This window comes from Aquarana catesbeiana, linkage group LG01, assembly GCF_042186555.1.
Source record: "Aquarana catesbeiana isolate 2022-GZ linkage group LG01, ASM4218655v1, whole genome shotgun sequence".
In the NCBI taxonomy this organism is placed as follows: domain Eukaryota; kingdom Metazoa; phylum Chordata; class Amphibia; order Anura; family Ranidae; genus Aquarana; species Aquarana catesbeiana.
The window spans coordinates 447,235,861-447,261,393 of NC_133324.1; the positions used below are offsets into that span (position 1 = coordinate 447,235,861).

At 39.9% G+C, this 25,533-nt stretch overlaps 1 protein-coding gene across 2 annotated transcripts in view; it reads right to left on the bottom strand.

Moving 5' to 3' along the window:
* Window positions 1-645: 645 nt before the first annotated feature.
* ADAMTSL1 (ADAMTS like 1) overlaps window positions 646-25,533 on the bottom strand; it is a 527,411-nt gene continuing 502,523 nt past the window's right edge. Inside the window, exons 26-29 of one of the 2 annotated variants that reach the window (XM_073636588.1) lie at window positions 17,278-17,485; window positions 10,167-10,276; window positions 7,230-7,450; window positions 646-4,974 (exon numbers count right to left, since the gene is read on the bottom strand). In XM_073636588.1, the coding sequence (XP_073492689.1) occupies window positions 4,868-4,974; window positions 7,230-7,450; window positions 10,167-10,276; window positions 17,278-17,485 (646 nt within the window). In that variant the 3' untranslated portion in view covers window positions 646-4,867. Of the gene's footprint in view, window positions 4,975-7,199; window positions 7,451-10,166; window positions 10,277-17,277; window positions 17,486-25,533 lie in introns of both variants that reach the window. The other variant, XM_073636596.1, reaches the window with a different exon arrangement.

Genomic DNA, 25,533 nt, shown 5'->3' on the forward strand with positions numbered 1-25,533 from the left:
CACAAAGTTGTCGGAAAATCCGATCGTTCTGAATGTGGTGACGTAAAACACGTACGTCTGGACTATAAACGGGGCAGTTGCCAATAGCTTTAGTTTCTTAATTTATTCTGAGCATGCGTGGCACTTTGTGTGTCGGATTTGTGTACACACGGTTGGAATTTCCGACAACAAGGTGCTATCACACATTTTCCATCGGAAAATCCTATTGTGTGTACAGGGCATTAGTCGTGGAGTCCTTTTGTCCCTCCCGATTAGTAATGCCTCATATGTGGTGCTGGTCAGGAAAGACAGGCTGTGCTATACTTTTGGTAGCAGTGAACAAGCTGTCCATCCCTGAACTATTCATCCCAGCTTCAAATGAGCAAGTTGATGACATGCAACACAATCACTACACATAAAGCTGCAATGTCTTTTCCTACTGAGCAGCAACACAGAGATCTACCGCCCCCATATTCCCTGCATCCTTTCTTAGGACTCAACAACGGTGATGGGTTACCTAGGGGGTTGTGAGTCACTTGTGCTCCTGCTTACACTGGAACTTTGCTAACACCAGTGACTTCCAATTTTTATCTTCGATTACACTATGCATAAACTGACAGACAGACACTAAAAGAAAGCAACAACATCAAGAAGTAAAAAGTCCCAAAAATAATTTTTATCTGAAAAACAATGTACAATTATTAATATTGCACCTTTTTTTGTACAAGAAACCCTAATAAATATAAACAAAAGCTATACATACATTGACATTTTTATATTATTATTAATAACAATAACATTATGCTGTATCATTGCAAAACACACTTTGCACACAGAACATCTTTTGACAAAGTGGCTGTATCATGTGCATTTTTCTTAGAAAATGGGTAAAAAAAAGGAGATCAATTCAGTGGTTTCAGGTGCAGCATTTATGATATTTGTGAATAAATGTTTTTCTTTTACTGTCCATAAGGTAGTGGAGTAACTGTGTAAGGATGCAGCTGCTCCTTGGGCCTAAAGCTTCGAGAGGTGACTTGGGAGGTCACAAGAAACGTGCAGAGGCTTTTGATGAATAATACTCTTCTAGGACTGACAATGAAGCAGTCCCAAATCCTATAAAATGTAGAAGGTTCCCAGTACGGTTACACGGTGCACTGATGACATCATTGTGCCACTGCAAGAAGTCTTACAAACCGCTATGTTAAAAAAACTGCTACTGTTACCTTTACTAACTGGTCAGTACTAAAATACTGACCTTGGGATTGATACTTTGCATCATGAATATGTAAAAGGATGCTCATGGCCCTGGAATAGCTTCTCTTTTTTTTTCCAGTTCTTCATTGCTGAAGCATGACCACAGCTTCAGCTGGCTCTGTAATCTGGTCCATAAACATGGATGACCAGCTATACTTAGGAGGACCTGGAAACCCTTAACCCTCATGTATTTATATTACAAAATGCTTGGTGAACATCTTCAACAGCTGTTTTGATCAATGCTCCTGAAGCTGCTAAATAGCATATATATGAGCACTCTGGACTGGTGGTGACCTTTAGCTCTTAGAGGGGGGCTGCTATGTTTTTCCACCACAAGGTCAAGAACAGAACAATAACACTCTGCTTTTGACAAACAGATCAATTAATACTGCAAAACTTCCAATTCCTAGGCTCTCATTTGTTACTACATCATATTGGAATTAGGACCTTTAGTTACACATAATTAAGTGGGGAAATAAAACACTCAGTTTCATAAATACAGCTATCCTGCTAAGGCACCTTTCAGACGGAGTGGAATCCATCGGATTCACCTGCTCGGCAGGGGATCTCTCCGCTGATCCCCGCTAGGCAGGCGAATGACAGGTTTGTGTCTGCTCTGCCCCTGTTCTCTATGGGGCGGCCAGATGGAAATCTCCTGCCTGTCTGTTTCCACCCCACTGTCATCTGTCACTCCAGACAGAGCAATGGGTGCTCCAATTGGGTCCGCCTAAAAAACAGGCAGAAAACAGACTCAAAAATAGACCCGACCATTCTGCTGGTGTGAAAGGGGCCTAAAACGTCTAAGAACTTATATTGTTGAATAAACAGGAAAATGGCAAAATCATGGGTGCTCAACCTGTGGCCCTCCAGCTGTTCCGGAACTACAAGCTCCATGAGGTATTGCAAGTCTGCCAGTTAAACAAGCATGACTCTCAAAAGGCAGGGGCATGATGGGACTTGAAATTTCACAACTGCTGGATGGCCACAGGTTAAGCACCCATGGGCTAAATGGTAATTTTAATTTGATCCTCCATATCATGTATAGGTGTAAGTTTCATTGGAATCTCATATTGGGTGGGGTCGTGCCATTTATTTCACTATGAGACTCAGAAGATAAATCTTTGACAATCTCAATGCCAAGGCTACTGACCTCCAAGCTTTAAATCCATATTTCTTCACCAACAACATGTTACAGCTTTAGTGAGACATGATTAACTAGGGATTCAAATCAAGCTCTATAAGCTAGGTTAGTTTTATGTCATTTACCCTGAGTACCGCATTTCAGTTGAACAACTAAAAATCAGGTGCTAATTGGTCATTGCCATGATGGAAACAGACAACATTGCTGAGAGAATGAATAGTTTTTGGCATTTTGAAAAGTATTCCTATGGCTGCTTATAAGCACAGAAAATTTGCACCTTGCAAGTAATACATTTTTTTTCTATTTTTAAACACCATAAAATATATTATTAGTTATACTTTTTAACTACATCTTAATGAGCTTCTGGAGGGGATGCCAGCATTTTTCCTGCCCAGTTCTTGCTGTTTCTAACTGTAGCCTTCAACAGTTGTATGTGTTCCAGATATTTATCACTGGAAAATCTTGGTCTAATTACAAGAGGATTTTAAGTGCTTAAAATAGTTGGCAAAGAAGAATGGAGGACTTTGCAGTGTGTTAATTGGCACTTGTTCGGCTGAATTAGCTGTATGAAATAAAAATGTTTGATTTTGGAAAATTTCTAAAAAAACATAGCCAATATGATTATCTTTTGTTTAATATCAATATGCTGGTAAGCATATGCAGGTCAATGTCAACGCATGAATATGTGACTCAGCAGCTGTCATTTCATGTTTATGGGTACTTTATGGTCTTTCTAATGATTATAAGGGGGGGGGGTCAAAAAGTGGGAGGCCATTTTGTGTTACTATACTGAAAGTTCAGGCGTTGGGAGATTTCTTATTAGGCTCGGTTCACACCTAAACCGGACGCGGTTCGCACAGCAACGCTGTCTGTCCCTGTTCTCCGTTTCAGGGAGGAATCAGAGCCGAATCTATGCCTGAATTCGGCCCTGAAACGGAGCCAAAGATGAACAGCCTTTCTGTGCAGTGCGCTCCGCAGCCGCAACAGAGATATGTGAACCGGCTCCATAGGGAGCCAGTCACATTCTCCTGCTATGTGAATTAGATGCGGGGAAACCCGAATCTAATTCGCATAGGTGTGAACCCGGCCTTAGAGTAGAAAATTACTTTCAAAGGTCCCACTATAAAAGCTGCAAAACATATACAGTATAGGTTTATTTAATACTGCAAACAGCAGTGCACTACATGCGGTAAGCCATATAAATCTATAAGAATTCACCTTTAACATTCTTAATCCAATAAAATAAAATCTGATCAGTCACTCTGTGTTTCTTTACTTTGCATAGCATGACCCATCACCAAAGCTCGTTGTAACATCTTAATAAATATTGCTTGTATGTGAGACTTGGTATGTGGTAACACGACATTGCAGTAACCAGCCTTTTTCTGGGACCTAATCAATTTATTTATGCAAGTGCTCACTTTCCAAAGAAATGGCATTCTGCTTTTACCACTGGTATGGAGGTCATTAACTCAACAGCTCACAGTGTAGAAATAGTGGACAAGCCCTCGCTAGCCCAGTGGCTTCAAATTGTACAAGTAACAAAGTGCTATCTATTGAGAACCCATTCCATATATTCCTAAAATTCGCTCGACCCACTGAAAAGGACTTTTATTGAATTTGCACATTTCTGTTTGCTATGTTACTTTCAAGCAACGCATTATCATAAAGTGCCTGTAAGGTGGCTACTGTTTGTCCGTTAAATGCATTGCGCCAGAAATCACCATTTCCTTACATCTACTAGGGAATTATAATTTCACAAGTTTTAGAACATCACATGTCATTGCAAGATACAACATGCCCGTAACCCTTGTCATCATGAAGATTAAGGCGCAGTATTCACATCTGTTGCGAGAAACAGGCTCACAAGTCAGCAATGCTGTTTTTCTAATTGTGATTATTCATATAACATAGTCTTATATTTGGCTTTGTAGAATCCAGGAGGAGATTGGTCCCAGCTTTTTTATTCTGTAGTGTGCGTCAGTGTGCTATGCTCTGTGTTCCATAGTGCGTATGGCAGAGACAGCACAGTAAAAAAAAAAAAAAAAAATAAGTAGATTGAAACATAACACAAATGAAAAATACATATACATCCAAAAACGTCCATCTTATTTCTAACCAGAAATTTGGTGTCCCAGCAAATCCCTTTGTTCCTATGTTGCTTTAATACCCTTTTCTAGGTTGCACAATCCTCACTGTCCATGGTACAACCATAAGGATTTGTGCTTTGTGTCCTTGGCTTACAAATAAACTTCTTTCCCAAGTGCGGTGCACGTGAAACATGCCAGTCAGCAATTCACGGTATTTTGTCTTCCAGCAGAAATGGAGGACATCTTTGTCAAGTCCTTCTTAAGGGCCAGACAGCACAAAAATAAATATGCTCACAGGATCATCACAAGCCTGTGAAACAGCTTTTTTCTTTTCCGCATCTCTGTGCTTAGCTAAAGCAAAGTTAGGCTTCCAAATGGGTCATCGGGTCTTCTGAATGAGTTGTCAGGCTTTCCTACAAGTCCCGCAGCAGCGAGATTTGAACTGTGCAAGCTGACAAAGTTTTAGCTGCTTCACTTTTTCACAGTACCGTGTCGAATCTCTGCAGTCAACTGCAAGCGTAAAAAGAAAAGAAAAAGAATATGTCACATCAGGTCATATGTATCCTTTCTGAAAAACATTTCACAGTTTTACAGTTATTTCAGAAAAATATGAGATATTAGGGCATCTGGTGCCAATATGTATTTTCTGAATTTTTGGCAGAAGTTAACAAAACGGAAACTTTTATAGCACCAGTAAAATGTTGTCTCTTTTAGAGAATCATCTTCAGTTATTACAACATATTATCATTCTGGGGGAGATTTCCACATTTTAGGAAGTGGACATTAACATAGTACAAGTGATACTGTCACAAGGGATGGGGGCTGTCATTGTTGGTCTCCTGAAGATAATGCTTGTTGTCTGGCCGTGGAACTAAACTCTGAAAATAAAAAATAAAAATTGCTAGCAGAGGTAAAAAAAAAAGATGCCTGGAAAGGTTTTTTGGCAGAAGAGACATGCAAAGTCTCTTTTGCCCCCCCCAAAACACCTTTTTCCCCTAGCTATCTTTTTTCTGTGTAACTCCCTGCAGCACATTGCACATGTGCAGCTCAGTACACACTTCTAGCCACTGTAAGATGAAAAGAATGGAGCTGGGGGTGCCTCTTGTCTGTATGTGCTACCATTGGTCATCCAATAGCTAAATAGGATGACTGGGAAACAGCAGAGGAGTTGACAATAGCAGCTGATGGAGAGGAACCTTACAGCCTGGATCATAGGTAAGTGTGCCATATTGTGTAGGTATGCTCTGCAAACTTGCACATTAAGTCAAGAGCCCACCCCTCACAGCAGATTTTGTTCCACTTTAAAGTGGTCATAAACCCTCTCATATACTCAGTGAAGTGAACAGCCTCAAATGATACACAGAGATGAAACAAATCCTCCTACATGGTTCTTACGCGAGTCCCATTAATGCATATCCAAACATATGCAATGAGAATTGGTTTAGATATTGAGCATTGTAATCAATGTTAGCCACTGATTAATGCAGAAGTTTTGGCGTTTCAGTGATACACTTTGTTGACTAACGTAAATTGGTTCTAAAGCTGAAATGTTTTTTTAGCTTCATGCATTCCCTGCATACCATTCTCTAATACTTATTATCATATTTATATCCCATGACAATGTCTGATGCTACAACTACAAGGATACAAATTTAAAGTGGATCTCTAGGCTAATGTGCACTGCAACCGGAAGTGACGTCACACACTATCCCGGAAGTCACGCTGAGTCACGAACTTGCGATGGATCGGGTGGGACACCAGAATACCGACACACTGAGGGAGACGCAGGGATGGTCAGGCATAGAGGATTATTGTATGGTCATAACACATGATATGCCTATGTTTTTAACATTTTTGTGAGTAGTATTTTGAACAATACATTTTAATTATTTTTGTATGGTAATGCAGTGGTTCTCAACCTCAGTCCTCAAGTACCCCCAACAGCGACGTTTGCAGGTTTTCCTTTATCTTGCACAGGTAGGTGCTTTAAATCAGAGTCAATGGCTTGGTATTTTGGACAGCTATTTTATCTAAGAGAAATTCCCAAAACATGGCCTGTTGGGGGTACTTGAGGACAGACTTGAGAACCACTGTGGTAATGCAGTTTGAGTTCTTATCTGACATTTGAGGGAACACTGACTGGAAGTGTTTGGAATAAGAAGAAAAACCAATGTGCTTGATGGAACATCTGAATGAGTGATTTAATACAAGCACATTTTTACTGTATTTAAAATTTTCCGGTGAGTGTAAACTCACATGGAGGAATAATGGGCAGTTTGGGTTATCAACTGAAGTTAGAGATTTGCACTTTGGGTCTTTTTTCACACCATCTTCATCATCACTATTTAATGGGACAGTTTGGCATTTATTAAATTATAAAGACACTTTAATATCCAGCACCTCTGAACTCTATAGACTTTATTGATTTCTAGTTTTATAGATAAAGAATACCTGCTGTCCATTGTAAATAAATATACACTTTTATACCTAGCAACATTACATTTGGTAAGGTGCGATTTTGGTGGGATGTGAAAATGCAACTGCATTTTACACACTCTCCCAAATCGCAGGCAAATGAAAGGAAAGTCCTAGTTTTATGAGAACAGTACATAATTGTACAGTTTTAAGCACATCTTCCCTTCCCAAAGGTTTTGCAACATACTGTACAAACAGTTATAGTGAAGTTTGACCAGCGATTTGGGGAATGGTAACGTTTAAACCCACCTACATCGTACCTTAGTAAATCCAGCCCTTACAGCCCATACCGTTCTCACAAGGTGCTATGTTACAGCGCTGCCAATTTGAGGGTCGGGGTCTCCAGGAACACATGTGATCTTGTACAGTTCTGCCAGTTCTGTGATGAACACACTCAACACGTCTAGACTGGAAACCATAATTGCCACAGGTGGCTGTGCAGAGGGTCCATGGTGAAACTCTCCAGTGTACGCTGCAGAGGTCTGCCCAGCAGTTCTGTGTGTTTCCCGGCCTGGTTAATAGAAAAATATACAACACTGTGATAGCAAATTCAGAATCTAAAAAAACATGAAATGCTCATAAAAATGTTACAACTTAAATAAATAAAATAAAAGTAAATTTGTGGCCAAGACAAGTCTTGACAAAAACAGTAAATTAGCTTATTTAAACAAGCCCTCACTGACCTCTGTAGCTGCAACCACTATGATCAAATACATCCTCAAGGTTCACAGCAGAATAACTGAAATAATTCTAACCATTCCAGTGGCGGCCGCTCATGCACCTCCCCTAATCCATGCGCCTGACCCGTAATCTACATGCAGGGCGCCGGACGCATGGATTTCAACTGGGGTTTTTTTTTGGAAGCACATGAATAAAGCCTGAGGCTCTAATTGGCTTCAAAAAGGGTGGGCTTGGGCAGATCGATCGAGCGACTGGGGGGGGGGGGGGTTGGTGGTGGTCAGATGGCTGGCTGGGGGTGGGGGATGGCTGGCTGGGTGGGGGGCCTCAGGAAATTTGAGCACCAGCCACCACTGAGCCATTCTCTTAGCAGCTCAGCTCACCCGGCTTGCCCTCCCAGAGCACCTAGATTAGAAAGCTGCTGATCCTTGCCTGGGAAGTGGATCAGGGTGAACTGAGCTGGATTAGACAACCATTCAAACATTTTTTCAGTTGACTTTACCACACATTCAGCAAAATGTAACAAAACTGTCATTATTATATAGATAATTGTTAGATATTTTAACTGTAAAAGGAACTGTTTGAAGTGGTGATAAAATAATGATTTGTGAGAAATTATGGCTTTCTGCAGTCACATGGCCATTTCATGGAAAAATAAGGAGAATATTTATAAACAATATTAATATTTTTTCAAAGAAACATTTATTATCAGAAAAAAAATAATTGTGTTAAAACAACTCAAAAATCTTGAAGAACTGAGGCTGTTGCATGTTTTAGCAGTGTTTAAAGGATCCTACTTGTGGCAATAGTTACCAATTTAATTACTCTGGTGTTTGAGACAAATCTGTTTTGCCATGCCTGTACCTTGATTTCTATTATAATGGCTTGGAAATGTGCTAGTAGTTAGCAACACTGTAAACACATGAAAAACACATATTATTATTATTATTATTATTATTATTATTATTAATAATGTATACATACTAATACATGGTATGTATACGTATTAATACCAACAGCAACACCGCCTAGAGTCATTGCTATAATGTCTTGAGGGCTGAAGGCTATAGAAAAAATAGAGACAAGTAAGATGCACCACAATAGATAAGGGATCTACAACATCATTTGTAGGGCCCAGTGATGTATGCTACATGGAACGGTGGCAGAAATGAGCTACATGTAATATTGTGACCAGTAGACAACTACTGGATGGGACATTAAAGGTAATCTTTCAGGAGTGAAATAAAAGCTGAAATTGAAGGTGCAGCTCAAGATATGTCATTTATATCCTCGCTTCACTGCTTAGTGAGGTAACAATATGCAATAAACATGTGCATATCTTATGTTCTAGGTCAGTGATCTGCCAAGATGTGAAGGAAGGATTAGGATGTCAGTACTTCAAGTACAGTTTAGCAATGGTTGCTCCCATATTTCTGTCCTTTACATGTTCCTCTGAGCTGTAGGATGCATTCTTTTTGATCATATCTAGGTTATAGAACACAAAAATATATCTGCACATTGAGAGAAAGAGGGAAAGGGGGAGGAACATAAAAATGTGGTAGATACATTTACAGATTTATGGAAAAAAGAAGCAATAGAATACTGGAGGTCCAGATATAAGCAAATTACCCTATAGGCCATGTGGCTTAAAGAGCTTACAGTCTGATTGCTAGGAATCTCATAGCATCTTTACATTTTCCTGAGGAAATCACTAGATGAAATTGAGCATGGTTATCCTATTCTGAGTTCATTTAAAGGCCAATTTAAAACAGATACACTAGAAATCATGAAAAATATACACACACAGCATTAATGTATTTTAGGGTGAACTTCAAGCATACCTCTGTACACACTTCTCAGATAATAGAGTACAAATTTCCAATCTTACAAAGTTGTTTACAGGTTTTTTTTAAAGACCAAGAATGTCAATATCTATAGAAGCTATTACCCTAGAATACAAGCCTTTTAGATTTGTATTGTAAGAGGAGGACTAAAGCACAATTCTGACCAAATTACCATCTCCATGTGCAGAAATGCCTCCCTAAATCTGGGAGGAGAGGGAAGCACTAATGCTTAGCATAGTGAGAGAGAGGGGGACTTTGGTGCTTGGTGAGATTACAGTGGAAACATTGATGCCAATGGGGTGATCATTGGGGCCATTGATGTTCAACAGTGTTTAATCGAATACTTACCTGTCCACACTCAGCATCCTATGCTGCTGTCTCCATCTGCTGAAACTATAGTGTTAATATCGAGCACAAAATCACAGAGCAGCAAAGGAGCTGAAGACAGATGCAAGAATAAGAACTTCAGCACTAAGATGGCAGCAGGACACAGTGCATGCTGTGACTATAGAACTCCTTTAATACATTCAAGTTCAATCATGGAAAAACTACTGTATATGAAATCTTATATTTACTAGGTAGTGGACACCTGCTCTGTTGGCAATACGCTCAACAAAACAGTTTCTGCAGCTGCTAAGGATCTAAGGACGTGCATAAGTATTTGGTCACATATAAAAATATGATGTATGAATGGTATTTGATTACCTTGGCAGAGTTTGACATTGTTCTGGAGATACGATCGTTCCTTCCCGGGTCTGACAGTACACTTGTCTATGCTGTACAGCTGTGCGTGGTCCTAGGCATGGTCCATGACACTGAACAAAGATATAAAAAGCCTTGTCAGGTAACAGCACATATTTAATAAGATCTTAAACTCCATTAGCCTTAGATAAAGCAATAAGCCCTTTTGTATATGGCTGCTAATGGAAATTTTATTGCAGAAGAGTTTTGATTTTCATATTTTGGGAAGCTTGCTCTTTCATGTATTTCTGATTGTATTAATTGCAGGGATTTTTATATGAGGCATTAGAGGGTGATTTGGTTCAAATACTCAGTGGCTAGGTGTCATTACTGTGTCTCTATCTAAAAGAAGAATTCCAAATTGATATTTTTACATAGTTACATCGTCCAGATTGGACCAATGTACCTATGCATTTACCATATGTGTAGGATCCCTCTAGAAGTGATCAACACTAGCTTCTGAGTCCTGTTCCGAGCACATGTCCTACTAAATTGTGAACAAAGGATCTCGTCTGCTCAGCAGGGGCCCCATTTTCTGAATGAATGAAAGTATTTTCTGATTGGATGAGATGAAGAGCGTGTTGTCACCCAATCCAGAGAATGCTTTACATTCATTGAGAGAATGCAAAGCGATCTCCTGCCAATCGGATGACCTCCTGTGTTCATTATACATCAGGGCAGTGGCTGGGCATGGGGAAAGAAAGCACGTGGAGATCGTTGGCATAGCAGAGTCTACTACAGTGATTAACAGCCACAAGAGGAATACTACATGTATGGTATATGTATAGTTTTAATGGTCCAAGCTGGACCAATGTAAGTATGTAAAAATATTCATACTTGGAATTCTTCAGTAAAAACTGCTAAGATATCACTGCTAAGATATCAGCTACATGGGGAGTGCATTGTTTCAATGAGTCAGCTGACTTATAGGCTTGTATTATGAGAAGAAGGGCTAAAGCACAACCATTGTGTAGCACTACAATGCAGGAAGCAGATCCTGTGTGAGTGTGAACTAAACAAATATAGCTGCACCCAAGTAGATATATAAATCACAAATAATAAGCAGATACCATTTTTTTTTAATAAAGTATATCTAAAGCTAAACCATTTTTCGACTTTGGATAGAGTAGGGGATGATAAAATCCCTGACAGGTTTTTTTATTTGAGTGCTACAACAGAAAGTGAAAGAAAATCTCTCACCACAACAAATGTCCCCACTGGAAATCTACCATTCTATTCCCGTTTTAGTGACAGTGACAATTTTGGATTTTTCCCCCACTTTCAGTCCCAGTGACAGGCAGCAATAAGTTTTAGCTTTAGATACCCTTTAACAATAAATGTTACAGTGTAAGTTCCCCTTTACAGAAAAATCTGTAAGGTGAACTTACACTGGACCCCCTCCTCATCCCCCCTATTCCCGCTGACCTGGAGCCCGGCGATCCCCCACTATGAGACCTCGTATAGCCCCCTCACCGGTCCGGGGCTTAGAAATCCCCTCGGCTTAGCATTCTAATTGGTTGGGGCCATCACACGGGTGGCGCCAACCAATCAGAACCCGCGTATCCTGTCCTGCCACCGCGTAGCCCATCCTGTGCTAGTTTAAGGTTTTTCATTGCTTTAAAACAAAAAATACTAAACTTTGCCACTTGATAGTGTAAAGCAGGGATATGCAATTAGCGGACCTCCAGCTGTTGCAAAACTACAAGTCCATCATGCCTCTGCCTGTGGGTGTCATGTTTGTGACTGTCAGAGTCTTGCTATGCCTCATGGGACTTGTAGTTTTGTAACAGCTGGAGGTCCGCTAATTGCATATCCCTGGTGTAAAGTATTATAGGAAATCCTCAAGAAACTTAGTGCCATCTAGTGGCCAAATGCTGTATTTTCCATGTTTAAATCAATGATAAACACATATCCAGCACAGGAAATACATGAGCTTAATACCATTTATTTTTTCCCTGTTTTCACAGATTGAATGTATATGCACTTTTACTAGGTGCATTGCTATGCATTTTTTTTTTTTTTTTTTTTATAAATACACTCCTAAATATTTTTTTCATTTCATAAGTTCCTTCCCATATAGCAAGAATATTAGTCCGACAAACACAAAGTAAATTTAAAATATACTGCCTGAATTCTCCTGCTGTAATAAAGGGTTCATTTTAATATAACCATTTTTTCTCTTTCCTTTATTGAGAGGCTCAGTCTTTGGATTAAAGATCAATCAAAACCAGTAGGATGCTAGTTGCACAAAAGCGAAACAGGCAGTTAGAAAGATAGTTTTTTAGGTGGCTTAAACCTTAGGCTCCATTCACACTAGCGCGTTTTTTGATGCATTTTGCATTTTGCAGAAATGCACGGGAATTTTTTAACATGGGTTCCTATGGAACATGTTCACATCAATGCCTTTTTGTTTCTCTGCATTTTTGGAAAGGGTCAGGGACTTTTTTTCATGCAAAAAGCAGCGTTTTGCATGTAATGGATTTCAATGGACAAGCATCAAAAACGCAAGTGCACCGTTTTTGCAGCGTTTTTGCAGCGTTTTTGATGCGTTTTTCATGCGTTTTTGCCGTTTTTTTTTTTTTATTTTTTTTTAATTTTTTTTTTAGACTGTAAAAAAAACTGTAAAAAAAAAAAAAAAAAAAAACGCAAAACGCAAATCGCGGCAAAAACGCAGCAAAAACGCTGCTCAAAAACGTGGCAAGCATGAAAAAAAAACCTCCAAAAACGCTCAAAAGCAACATGCATAGGTGTGAATCGAGCCTTAAACCTTTACCTTAGTTAGATCTGCACCTGTTTTTATCGGCCGGCATGGGGGTGACATCACTCCTGCAAAAGCACAGGAGTGCAGTCATCCTGGCACACTGGGCAGGTCAATGTACATTCCGTAGAGGATTGCAAACAGACAGGTAAGAGTACTTTATTGCAATAAAAAGGCTATCTATTCACATTTTTTTTTACATTTAATTATGCTTTAACTCTCAACTGTCAGAGGATGTCATGTTTTCACCTAGCATTAAGGAGTAAGGACCTGTTTTTTGCTACAGCTCCTGGATCTAGCTGACTAGCAGACAGCTGCTACAATTTTGATATTCCTAGTCTCTCCATTCAGTGTTTCTTGATTTTGCATTTATTTTCTTTAGATTATTTTCCCTTCCTGCATAATTATTTATTTTCAGAGTCAGCAGGTTTAACTATCTGTGTTGACTATGGCTCAAATCATTGAAGGGTAGCAAGAAGCAGAAACCATCCACTTTATTCTACCTTTTGTATTTAACAGCTATGACTGAGATGTCTATTTCATTTGTCCTGCACAAGCTGCAACTGACCTTTGCTTGACCTCTTCAGCAGCATCAGTGCAGCCTTATTAAGACCAACAATGTATATTGCAATAGAGAGGGCCTTTTCTTTACAGTACCACTTTCTTTCTCGGGAAGGCTGCCTTGGTAAGTTCTCCATGTTTGCCAAGAGGTCTGTTAATTGGTGGATCTGCTCCTCATTCAGAAGGTTCCTCTTTGTGCACAAATAGTTACACTAAAATGAATGCAAACCAAAGGGATTCTCTTTTTGTCACCTGCCTGGTGGTCTTGGGCACATCAGTCATTGCTTCCTTCTGTGCTACTGTCTCTGGGACTTCTTCTGGCCCTTCTCCCTCTTTTAACCTAGAATCCCATACTCCAGTTATGAACAATTGTGTTACAAAAAAAGTTTAGACTATTTCCTGCCCTGACTGCAGAATATCAAAGATTTCCCAGTCTCCTAAGATTTGAAGTTCAAGATGTGCCGAGTCTTGAGATACCTGGGCAAAGAAATATTCCATGAAATGTCTGTCAGGTAAACAAAAGATAGGTACTAAAGTATTTCCATACCATTCCTTTTTGACGACTATATTTAGAAGGAATGGCAACATCCTAATAAGGCCTTTGTATTACCTAAATTCTTTTCAGTCTGCTTTCGTTTTGCAGAAGACTTTACTAAGACTTTACAGGCTACCCCTCCTATCATGAACCCATGTCTAAATAACAAATAATAATTACAAAAAAAAAATGTAAAATAATAACAACAATAATACAAATAATAACAGTAATCCCAGGGGAGGGATCTCCTTATTTTAAAGATCCAACAGATCATAAGATGGAGTTGGTCTTCTGTCTTTTGTATACCGTCATTGGAACATTGATGCAGCTGGTCATAACATTTGCTCTGGTGTCTCTGATGATATGTTTGAGACAGGACCAAATCAAACGGTCCTGGCTCTAAAATTTCTGTGTGGCTAGCGTTTTAGCATCTGGCATGACAGTGCCATCAGTGGTTCTGCACAGGATCTTTTGGCTCAAATGTTGGTCTGCGTATCAAATATCTTGGAAAGTCTTAACTGACTAACCCTTAATTGGCATTTTGGTGCAACACTGGGTGATATAATTAAAAACCTTACTGGTGGTAAGAGCACCTTTTTTACCCAACTCCACTTATTCTTACCCACACTCCACTAAGTCTTTTTAGAACAAATGTAAACATGAAGCCTCTTTCACAGCTCACAGATGTTCCTTTTGTTCCCAGTGTAACTTGGACAAAGGTTCAAAGCATGATAAATCTTCTACTTACACTGGATCCAAACAACTTTTACAAAGTCCTTCAAGGTCCTGACAAACTGCTCTAAGCAAGGTGGGGGAACGTTGAGATTTTTAGCAGGCTACTGGAGCAGTCAAAATTTGCACGCAGGGTTTAAGAGGTTGTTTTTTTTCAGGTTACAAGATATAATTCCATGCTATTTCTCTTACCGACATCCCTGCATCAAATATTTGTTTGAGTCTCTAGAAGATGGCAAACTTACAGTACATCGGACTGTAAAAGGTCTGATTGCTCCTTAGTCCAAAGGCTGTGCCTCTCAATGTTTCTCAATAAACTAATTTTAAGGTGAGTACAGCAAACTCTATTTTTCTTGAAAAGCAAATAACTAAGATGCGCAGATGACATAAGGCTCCGTTTCCACTATTGCGGCCCCAAAGTTGCGCGATTTACAGTGAGACTTTGCAATGCGATTTTTGATGCGAAGTCATGCGACTGGTGAGAACCATGGGAGAACAAGTTGCACCGAAATTGGAACAAAGTAGTACAAAAACCTTTTTGGAGTCGCTGCGACTTGAGTCGCACCAATTAGAATGGGGACCATTGAAATACATGTATTTTGACTTGTTATGTCGCACAACAACTCGCAGTAGTGGAAACAAAGCCTTAATGTCAAGCAGCGCTCATAACATGCCACCACAGTCAGAACATGCGTATATGATAGTATTCAGTAAACATACTAGTGAATACTGTTTTCAAAGTATTTTAGGATCAAACATAATTGCAGTCAGTGATAAATGACCGAATAGTCATAGTCATCAAAACAAGGTAAGTTTTACAAAAGTCAGAGGAGCTTTTTTAGACATTAGCATCTTTGTTGTATTGTCACGTTAGCCAAAGCTGTACATACTTTAGACTGTGCTTCTTCTAGTCATGGTGTGTTCAGTAATGAGCAAAGCTTCAGCTACTACCTTGTGGTCTACATTTTACAGGTGAGTACAAATTCCCTTTTTACACAAAATCTCTAAGAAGACTCTGGGTGCATTATCAAGCAGCTGTGAGTGCAATCCTTTATTTAAAGCAATACTGGGCCCTTTTTCTGCTGTCCTTAGCATCCAACAGATTCTTCTCTTCATTCTTTAATTTAAAGGGCATTGACCTATATGGCAATACAGCAGTATACGTAGTTATTACTTTTCACAGAAAAAAAAAATAGCAGCCAAATTGGAACATAGCCACTGCTTTTAATAGCTTTGTGTGGTAAAGCTATTCACTGCTCCTTTTTTCTTTTGAGGTGAATAACTACTAGGGTCACATGTACACAAACATTTATTGGTTGTTTACACACAAAGATTTCATGGTGACAAATGGCCAGTCTGGAATTCTGTGTAAGGAAACACATGCAAAACACATGCAGAAGCATTACTGACCCATGGTTCACATAACACCTTGTGATAACACATAGGAAATACTTAACAAACAAAACATGTCTCAGACCTGGAGAACATATTTCACATTTTAGAAGAGATACCTGTTTTACACACATTTATTTATGCTTTCAATTAAAAAATACATTTTATGTTTGGTGAAACGTTTCCCTTTCCACAACCACTGACAATGGCACAGCTTTATGACATGATGCCTTGAGCTGGCTTTCCTAACTGCTTTGGCTTGGCTGAACAAGTCCTCTAGTGCTAAGCTATAGCATGGAAAATAACATTTGTGTGCTTTTTATGTAGCTAGTATATGTATCTGTCTAATATGCTTCAGTAAAATTCCAGTATAATTCTACAGCTGAAAACTGTGCATTAAACTTTTACAAGATGTACCCCCTTCTTCTAAGCTCCAAGCAGTATTGATACATTGGACCTTAGAAGAAGGGGGTACTCTCCAAAAGTTTGTCCTGAAAAAGTAACTATTAGTGCAAATGAAAAAAGTATCACAGATAGTACTCAACTTAAGAAAGGAGTTGTCAAAAACTGTCCTTGTGTTTTTATTTTCTACTAACTATTTTTTTGGTGATTCACATGGAGAAGATGGGGGTATCTGGGGGTCACTGTTTTAAAGGGGCTTCCGATAAGTTGAGGGCATGGTGACTGGTATGGTTTGAGGAGGGGGGAGTGCGCACTCCTCTCCCTCCTTTGCTCTCCTGCCAGACTGCATGATCAGGTAAAGGTCAGGTATTTTGGGGGGACTACATGCCATTTTTTTATGGTGTGGGCCCCCCACTTAAAATCCATACCAGATCTATAGGGCCTGGTATGAATTTTGGAGGGGACCTCATGCCATTTTTTCAAAATTCATAATAAACCTGAAGGATCTGATCTGAACTAAATCAACTTTGTCTATGCATAAACGTGACTGAACAAATGATGCCCGTGTGAAAGAGGCCTTATTCTCCTACTAGTAAAAATAACAAATGCCAGAATCAGTTTGGCACTTTTCCCCAAAGTCAGTTGTTGTGGTTTAGAGTTAGGTCAACATCAATGGTCTCCTGAAAAGTCCTCACCTGCCCCCATGAAGATGTGGTCCACTCTACACACAGCTGTCTACTGCAGCTTTGACTTTCAACAGGACGTTTTGCAGACAAGGTGCATATATCATTTGACACTGGTATAGAGATCCCAGTTCCTGTCAGTTTTTGGCAAGTCACCCTGCGAGTCTGTACTCCTCCTCCACAGCTCTGTGAGCATGTTGACCAGGAGGTTACCATCCACCTAAAGGAAAGAAGCAAAGACAAGGTTCAGAGGAACTCATACTATAATTAAGCTAAAACTATGTGACACTTTTCAGATCATACCGTAAGATATGGCTCATTGTTAATCCCAAGCTTTGTGTCAGAATGCCTACTTATAGATACTCTAGGGTAGTAATTCCCAATTTATTACCGGCAGTTGTATATAGTTTCAGCCCCAGTTGTGACTTCTGAAAGCTTTCCAGCAGGTGCGCAGCTGGAAGAATAGATATGTCAGTCCAAACACAAGATACTGCTGCCTGGTGTTTCCTGTGGCTGATAAGAAATCATGGTGATCACCTGACAACCCTGAGGAACCCCATTGTGGGATATAATATTAAAAGAAGGGTTTAGGCAGACAGCAAATGCAATATTTGATTTAGAATCCACCAGCTAAGTTTATTTAAATCCATGCAGCTGTGTACATATTCAAGCAAATTTTTGCTAATTTTGTGCAGTCCCGCATGCATTATATTGTGCAAAAAAAGAAAAAAAATTCTACAAGATTAAATATAGGGTTATGCAAAGAGCAGTATAAGGAGCAGTAGCATAGCAGCCAAGGCAAACTAACCATTCACTTATCTGACTTGACAACATTAAAATATTATTCCATGCAATGGGTTGCTGGAAATAATCCATGTTCTTTGCACTGCCAATAATGCTCATGGCATTATTTTGGCAATTGTAAGGCCTGGTGTAAAAACTGCACATTATGGGTTTTTGATCGTACAAAATTCACATAGGCACAGCCATTTTGATTAGTTACTGACAGTTTCCATGCACAAAACATTGTAAAGAGACTCAAAGTCAGTGCACCTTTTATGCATCTTTTTAGCAAAGAGCCAGAGATTTAAATAGAAAGGATGATGATTCGGAATAGCAAAACATATATAAAAGTAACTGCAGTGTCCCATAATGAAAGCATGACAGCTTTGCCTTAAAAGTATGCACTTAATATAAATATACTGCATATCTATCTTATATATATATATATATATATATATATACAACTTCCACTTTTTATTTTACATCCAGTTCTTTATAATTTTCTCTACATTACATGATGGCCAAACTGACTGGCAAAAACAGCAATAGAAGGGTCAGGACAAGCTATAACACTGCCAGAGGTGCTTAAAGTGGTGTTCCGGTCGAAATGATACTTTTTAAATAAAAATACCCCTATAATACACAAGCTTAATGTATTCTAGTAAAGTTAGTCTGTAAACTAAGGTCTGTTTTGTTAGTTTATAGCAGTAGTTTGTTATTTTATAAAATTACAGCAGGCCGTGGCCATCTTAAAAGTGGGCATCTGAAGCCAGACTGTATTTCTTCCTGGATCTCATCCTTGCAGATCTCCCACATGCTCAGTGCAGCACAAGCAGTGTAATAGGTTTCAGGTCAGGTTTCCATAGCAACGGCAGTTTCAGAGGAAGTTGCCACCCCTTCCCAGAAGGCATTGCAAACAGGAAATGATGCGATGGGCCGTGGCCAGGGAGGAGGAAGTGAAAAATGAATACAGCAGATATACAGTAGGTGCTGAGAAAAAAAAATAAAAAATATCCAATTTGTTTACAGTGCACAGTTTAGTGAGGGATGCTGAAGAGTTATAAAGTGGGTGGAACTCCACTTTAAGGTGGACCCTGCATGGTCTGTTTATAATGAACCGCACTATCTTTCCAGGGAGATTGTATTTCATTACAATAGCATCTTCTTGTGAGATTTTGCAATGTGATGTATTCCCCAGGATCCTGCCAGAAGTAGTTCAATGACACTCTTGCCTGGTGCCATGGACTCAAGGCAAGGGTAAGGTAAGTAAATAATCTAGCTTTTTTCTTTACAGGTACAGTTTCAGACATACTATTGCCAGAATTTTTTTTTTACAGGGGGAGGGGGCCTGGACATTACAAGTGAACTATGTATTGTATCGGAAGGTCAACTTTAAGAAGTTGCAATAACAGTCTTATTTTGTTTTTAATAATTCTTTATTGAGTTTTCCTAACAGGTTTTACAGTTATCCATTTCAAAATGGAGGTAATATAAAAATTTTGTAGCACAACCAAGCCAGCCATGTATGGAATAGGCCTAACAAGGCCCAAAGCTAACATAGCGCTGTATGAGAATAAGCTGTTTTAAAAAAAAAAGTTAAGAAAATTAGGCAGGAGAGCGAGAAGGAGGGATCAGAAAAATAGAGGGTAAGAAGAAAGCAGAAGAGTGGACAGAAGGGGACAAAGTGGAAAAGGGTAAAAGTGAAGGGGTATTGGAAGGGGAGCTCACTGGAGTTCAGTCAAGGCCACTAAGGTCAAGTTTTTTTATTAACATATAAACACATGCACCAAAGATAACTATTCAAAACACCCTTGTCATTGTTATAGATTGTTTTAGTCCCTGTCACTGTTATATAAAAAAAAATCGCCTGAAATACAAAAATGTTAAAAAATAAGTATTCCGATTTCTGACTGTATAAATATTTACAGTTTTCGGAATATAATATTTAGTGATACTGGTCCTTTAAGGAAAAAAGTACTGTCCTATAAACACTGAGCATCATTCCATAATTTTACAGGCAACACCCTATAGTCACACAGCTGCAGCAGCTTCAGTTGAAAAGTGCATAGAGGAGGAATGCACATTTTTACAGATCTACAAATCCAACTTGGAACTGGAGCGAAGCTGTAAAGTACAATACTCACTGAAGAGTTTTGCCCTGTCTAATCCCCAGAGGTTACTTTCGTTCTTTTATATAATTAGCCACAATGCTTCCACCATAGAGTTCATGTATTTCCAGCCAAGACCAATGTTCAGGTTGAAATGAAAACAGGATGTAAAATGATTTTTGAGACCATGTAATTTTCCCATACATTTTCCTTCAGCGCTGGCAAAGTAACTTTTCCTTGGAGGGGTATCATCGCACGTAGTGTTATGGTTGAACTAAAGTTTACTAATAACTAGGTGAGCTGAGCAGCACAAGATCAGTCCGCTAAGGGATTTTTGTCAACTCTATTTTTACTTCTTTAACTCTTTCTGAGAATTCACTTGTGGATACATACATATCTGTTTATAATGTTTGTTCTACACAGGCAGCTATTTAGCCTCGACATATGTATTTATTGGTTATTACTTTGTATTTTTCACAGTTGAGCGTTTACATTTTTTTTTCTCAGAATTGCTAAAATAAATGTTTAGTAGTTCATAGAATATAACAAAAGCTACAAAGCACAATAAGCTTAAAGTCAGTTTTGGAAAAGAACTGAAAAAACGCCACCAATTTTATTCGCTGGTCAAAACTGGTTATGCTATAATTTTTGTTATTGTAAAAATGACATGCAAACAATGATGGGTTAATTTGCCCATATTTGATTAGCAAAGGGTTCTACGAATCTTGTTGGAAACCCAACAAACCCGAATACCATTTTTTATAGGGGTGGCAATTTTCTTGTTAAAATTCTGGCAATTTTTAGGGCTAATAAGCAAACTATGGTCAAAAAAGTAAAGCTTTACTTAGCGTTATAGAACAGTGCAATTTTCATGAGCATTAACAGCATGCACTGAAAGCACATATTTGGCTGTGCATAATTTTAATAAGCAAGGCTAGGCCCTTATCCCTATTTTTGAATTCCACCCTTCCTTAAGCTGGCTAAACATGGATCAAAATTTGGCCAGTTCAGCATGGACCAGTCAAATTTTGATTCATGTATGGCCACTGTGGTTGTACAGAAATCGATCTACCGATCACCTTGTGTACAACCACCCAGTCAGATTTTCTTCGCATAGCACAGGGTATAGCCTGCAGTGCTGATCAGTGTATTCTGACAGCGGGGAAGTCTCTCCACTGTAATGCCCCGTAAACACGGTCGGATTTTCCGATGGAAAATGTCTGATCGGAGCGTGTTGTCGGACATTCCGACCGTGTGTGGGGTCCATCGGACATTTTCCATCGGATTTTCCGTCACACAAAGTTTGAGATCAGGCGATAAAATTTTCCGACAACAAAATCCGATTGCGTCAATTCTGACCGTGTGTGGCCAGTTCCGACGCACAAAGTGCCATGCATGCTCAGAAGAAATTCCGAGACGGAACAGCTCGGTCTGGTAAAATTAGCGTTCGCAATGGATACAGCACTTTCGTCACGGTGCTATGTAAAAAATGGTTTAATACAGCGCACTCTCTTCTTTATAATGTGAGAAGAATGAAGTAGTTTTGTTGCTTATATTCACACAGACTTCTCACAAACTTCTTTCTTTATTATTTATTGTGATTCCCTCAATATATTTTGATTTGTCACATCTGACCAATTTTTTTTTGGTTTGTTTTTAATTGTAAAAAAAATTTTTTTAAGGCTTTTTGGTAAAATTTTTTTATGCTTTTTAATAAAGAATTTTTTTGTGTGTGTTTTGTGTGTCAAGTTACCACAACACCATTGATAACTTATATTATTGAATCTCAATGAGATTGTTTGGTGTTGGTGTCCCTTAATTAATTAGTTAATTTCACATTGTATATTTGAAATGTACCTGCCTCCTCACCAACAAACTGTTTTTTTTTAAGGAAAACACACATAGGCGAGTATAATTGAACCAAAAATGCCTTTATTAAGGACTCACAACCAAAAAAAGAGGGAGGCAACGCTGGAGAAACAGCAGAAATTGGTGAAGCCTTTGGCCCCCAGGGCAGACATCAATTATTTTACTGCAAAATTGGTGGCCTGAGGAGTCCATATGTAAGGAAGTGCAGTCTGGTCCAGAAGTCCCAGAGATCCTGAAAGCAGCAGATGACATCTGTGTCCCCAGGCTGTGGTCACACAAGAGACTGCATCTTTTGTCAGACCAGACTGAACCCAGGGTCATCACTCTCTGGTCTTCCTTCCACGCTTCCTTCCACGCTGTGGCTCTGGTGGTGGAGTTGTGGCAGCAGGAGGAGGAGGAGGAGGATGGTCCAACTCAATCACGTCGGTATTGGGTGTGATTTCGCCACTCACCCCCTTAGTTAGGACTTTATAAATAAGTTGCTCACACATGAGGCGTTGACCCTCCTGCATGCACTTCAGTTTGGTGGCAGCCATGCAGGCAAAGGCCTCTTCAGGAGTGGGTAAGGCTCTGAGGGACGCAGAAGCCTCCTGAATGAGCCTGAGCGCTGAATCCTGCATGTGAGTCACCTTCCTCGCTCTTTTGTATGGAAGGCGGAGGGAAGGAACCTGCGATTCAGTCAGGCTGCGACTGGTCCCAGGCTTCTCCTGGCTGCCACTTAGGCCCGCCTCCTCCTGGCTGAGGTCTTCCTGTGTATGAAAAAGGGACATAGTTTTAGTTTTTTATTTATCAATCACACACAATTGTCACCTCATGATTGTTGCAAATTGAATGTTAACAAATATATCTGATAATCATTCTGAGCCCAGCATTTTTCATTCTTGTCCCAATTATTTTTGCCCACTACTGTCTATTGATATGTAGAACATTTTATTAAATCAGCAATTAGTGATCAATAATGACATCTAGTAAAGATCATTTATTTCTTGACCAGAAATTTGTAGAACAATGCTATACCTGGCTCCAGCTGGGCTCCTCCACTTCTTCATGGCTGGAAGTCCTAGGTTGGACATCGGAAGCCTCAGCTGGGGTGGAAGGAAGAGTGGAAGGAAGGGTTGAGAGGGATTCCCTGACTCCAGTCTCGTCTGACAGAAATCGCAGTCTCTCATAGTACCACAGCCTGGGGATATAAACATCATCTGCTGCAGCTCCGGATCTCTGGGAATCCGTGACCTTCTTGCTCTCTCTTAGATAAGTGCTCCTCAGGCCACCAATTTTGTTTTTTAAATAGGGGATGGTTGCCGTGGGGACCACCGGCTTCACCAACTCCAGCAGTTTCTCCAGCGCTGCCTGCCTCTTTTGTTTATTATTATAATGTGGATGTTTCACCTGCCATGGACAGGGCAGCTCCCTGTATTTGTCTATGAACAGGGGGAGGAAGTTGTCATTGAAGCCATCCATTTTATCTACAAGACACAACACAAGATAAACCCTAATGTCAGGCAAAACTCTCCTAATCTTGTTACAATATAGGCCTCAATCTAGAAGCAGTATAGGCCCAAGTTTAGATCTTACCTTCGTTATCACGATCGGTGCCTCGCGTGTTACGCTTTATACACACTGTGCATGCGTGTAACTCCGCCCGCCCCTGACGTTCTTTCTAGTCTATTCGCCGCCCCTTTTCGTTCAGCGCAGTGGGGGAAGAGCACATGGCGGAGACACAGCAGGTGTGTGCTAATTACAGCAACAAGGAGGAGGAGGAAAGCCCGGAGGCAGAAACGTCCCGATCCAGAAGGAGACGATTTAAGGCCTCAAATATGTCCTTTGGGGAGATGTTGGAGATGGTCGACATCCTGAAGAAGTCTGACTATGATGGAAAGTATGGACCTTACCCCAACCCCAATGTCCGAAAGGCCAAGATCATGGCGAAAGTGGTCAAGAGTCTGCTCTGGAATTTCGGGGTACGACAATAGAAAGATCAGCTCAGGAAGCGGTGGTCGGACCTAAAATTAAGAGAGCATGAGCAGTACCGAAAGATCCGGAGAGTGCTGCAAAAAAGTAAGTAGTTGTGCTGTGTCCCGATTATTTTTGTGTTTATGACGTTCGTGCTACTCCATGTGCTTTTCTTAAGTGTTGTACAGTTTAAAATGGCAACTTTCATGTTCATTGGCACATTATTTGTTCGTATCAAACATTTTTCTTTCGGCCTATAAAACACCATTGTTTTGGCCATATGCATTTGACCACATTTTTTAGGGCCTACTTGTCTGAAAATAATTTGGTTGTGTAGATGGGTTTGTTACTAGAATGAAATGCAAACTAGATTCTGTGTAAGGAGAGGACACTCAGCAGCTGTTTACACATCTGGACGCTGGAGCACTAGTGTGGGACACAAGAACACCCTTTTTATTAGGGGGCCCACACAGGTGCTCCAGTGTATACTATAGGGGTGTCTCCATCTGTGAAGCTTGTACAAAACAGGTAAAGTATTGAAGCTTGACAAAGGACACTGAAAATTCTACATCTTGGAACTCTGGAATCTCTTGGAATTTTTTTTTTACATAGGGGAGAAAAGACTTGGAGGACATCCCTCATCCGAGGAGACCAGAGACCCCCCACCTCTGGAACAAGGGGAAATACCCCAAACACAGGAAGAGCAGGAGGAGGAAGAAGACGTGGTGGAACTAGTCACCACAACAGGTGAGTGTCTGCGACCACAGGCTCAGGTAAGAGATGGATGCCGGCATATTTATAATACATGGTGTGTTTTTGTTTCTATCTTTTTAGGTGATTGTGATGTTGTGGATCCAGGGCATTTCATCTCGGAAAGTGCACAGATCCTGATCAGGGAGATCATAGGGTGTAATGTTGCATTGGAAAGCATCAAGAAAAACATCAATGATGTTATTCAAAAAAATAAGAACATCATTGATGTTTTGGGGAGAGTTTAAAACCCCTCCAAAGCCCTTTCTTTTATGGTGTGCTACAATTTTTAACTTTTTTGAAGAATTGTAGAAAAGCCAAATTTTGAAGATGCACACAGTGTGTCAACATGTGCTATCTGCCATCACGGGAGATCAATGGACGCGTTTGGGGGTGCAACCCCTTCCTCAATAATAAAGTAGTTGAGAGGAAGGAGTTGCTCCCCCAAAACACGTCCCTTGATCCCCCGTGATGGCAGCTAGCACATGTTGACATTCGTACATTTGTGTGCATCTTCAAAATTTGGATTTTCCTGGGGTGACTTCACCCCATCTGAACGCAATATTTATTATTTATTTATTTCAGGTACTTATATAGCGCTGTCAATTTACGCAGCGCTTTACATATACATTGTACATTCACATCAGTCCCTACCCTCAAGGAGCTTACAATCTAAGGTCCCTAACTTGCATTCATACATACTAGGGACAATTTAGACAGGATCCAATTAACCTACCAGCATGTCTTTGGAGTGTAGGAGGAAACCGGAGTACCCGGAGGAAACCCACGCAGGCACAGGGAGAAC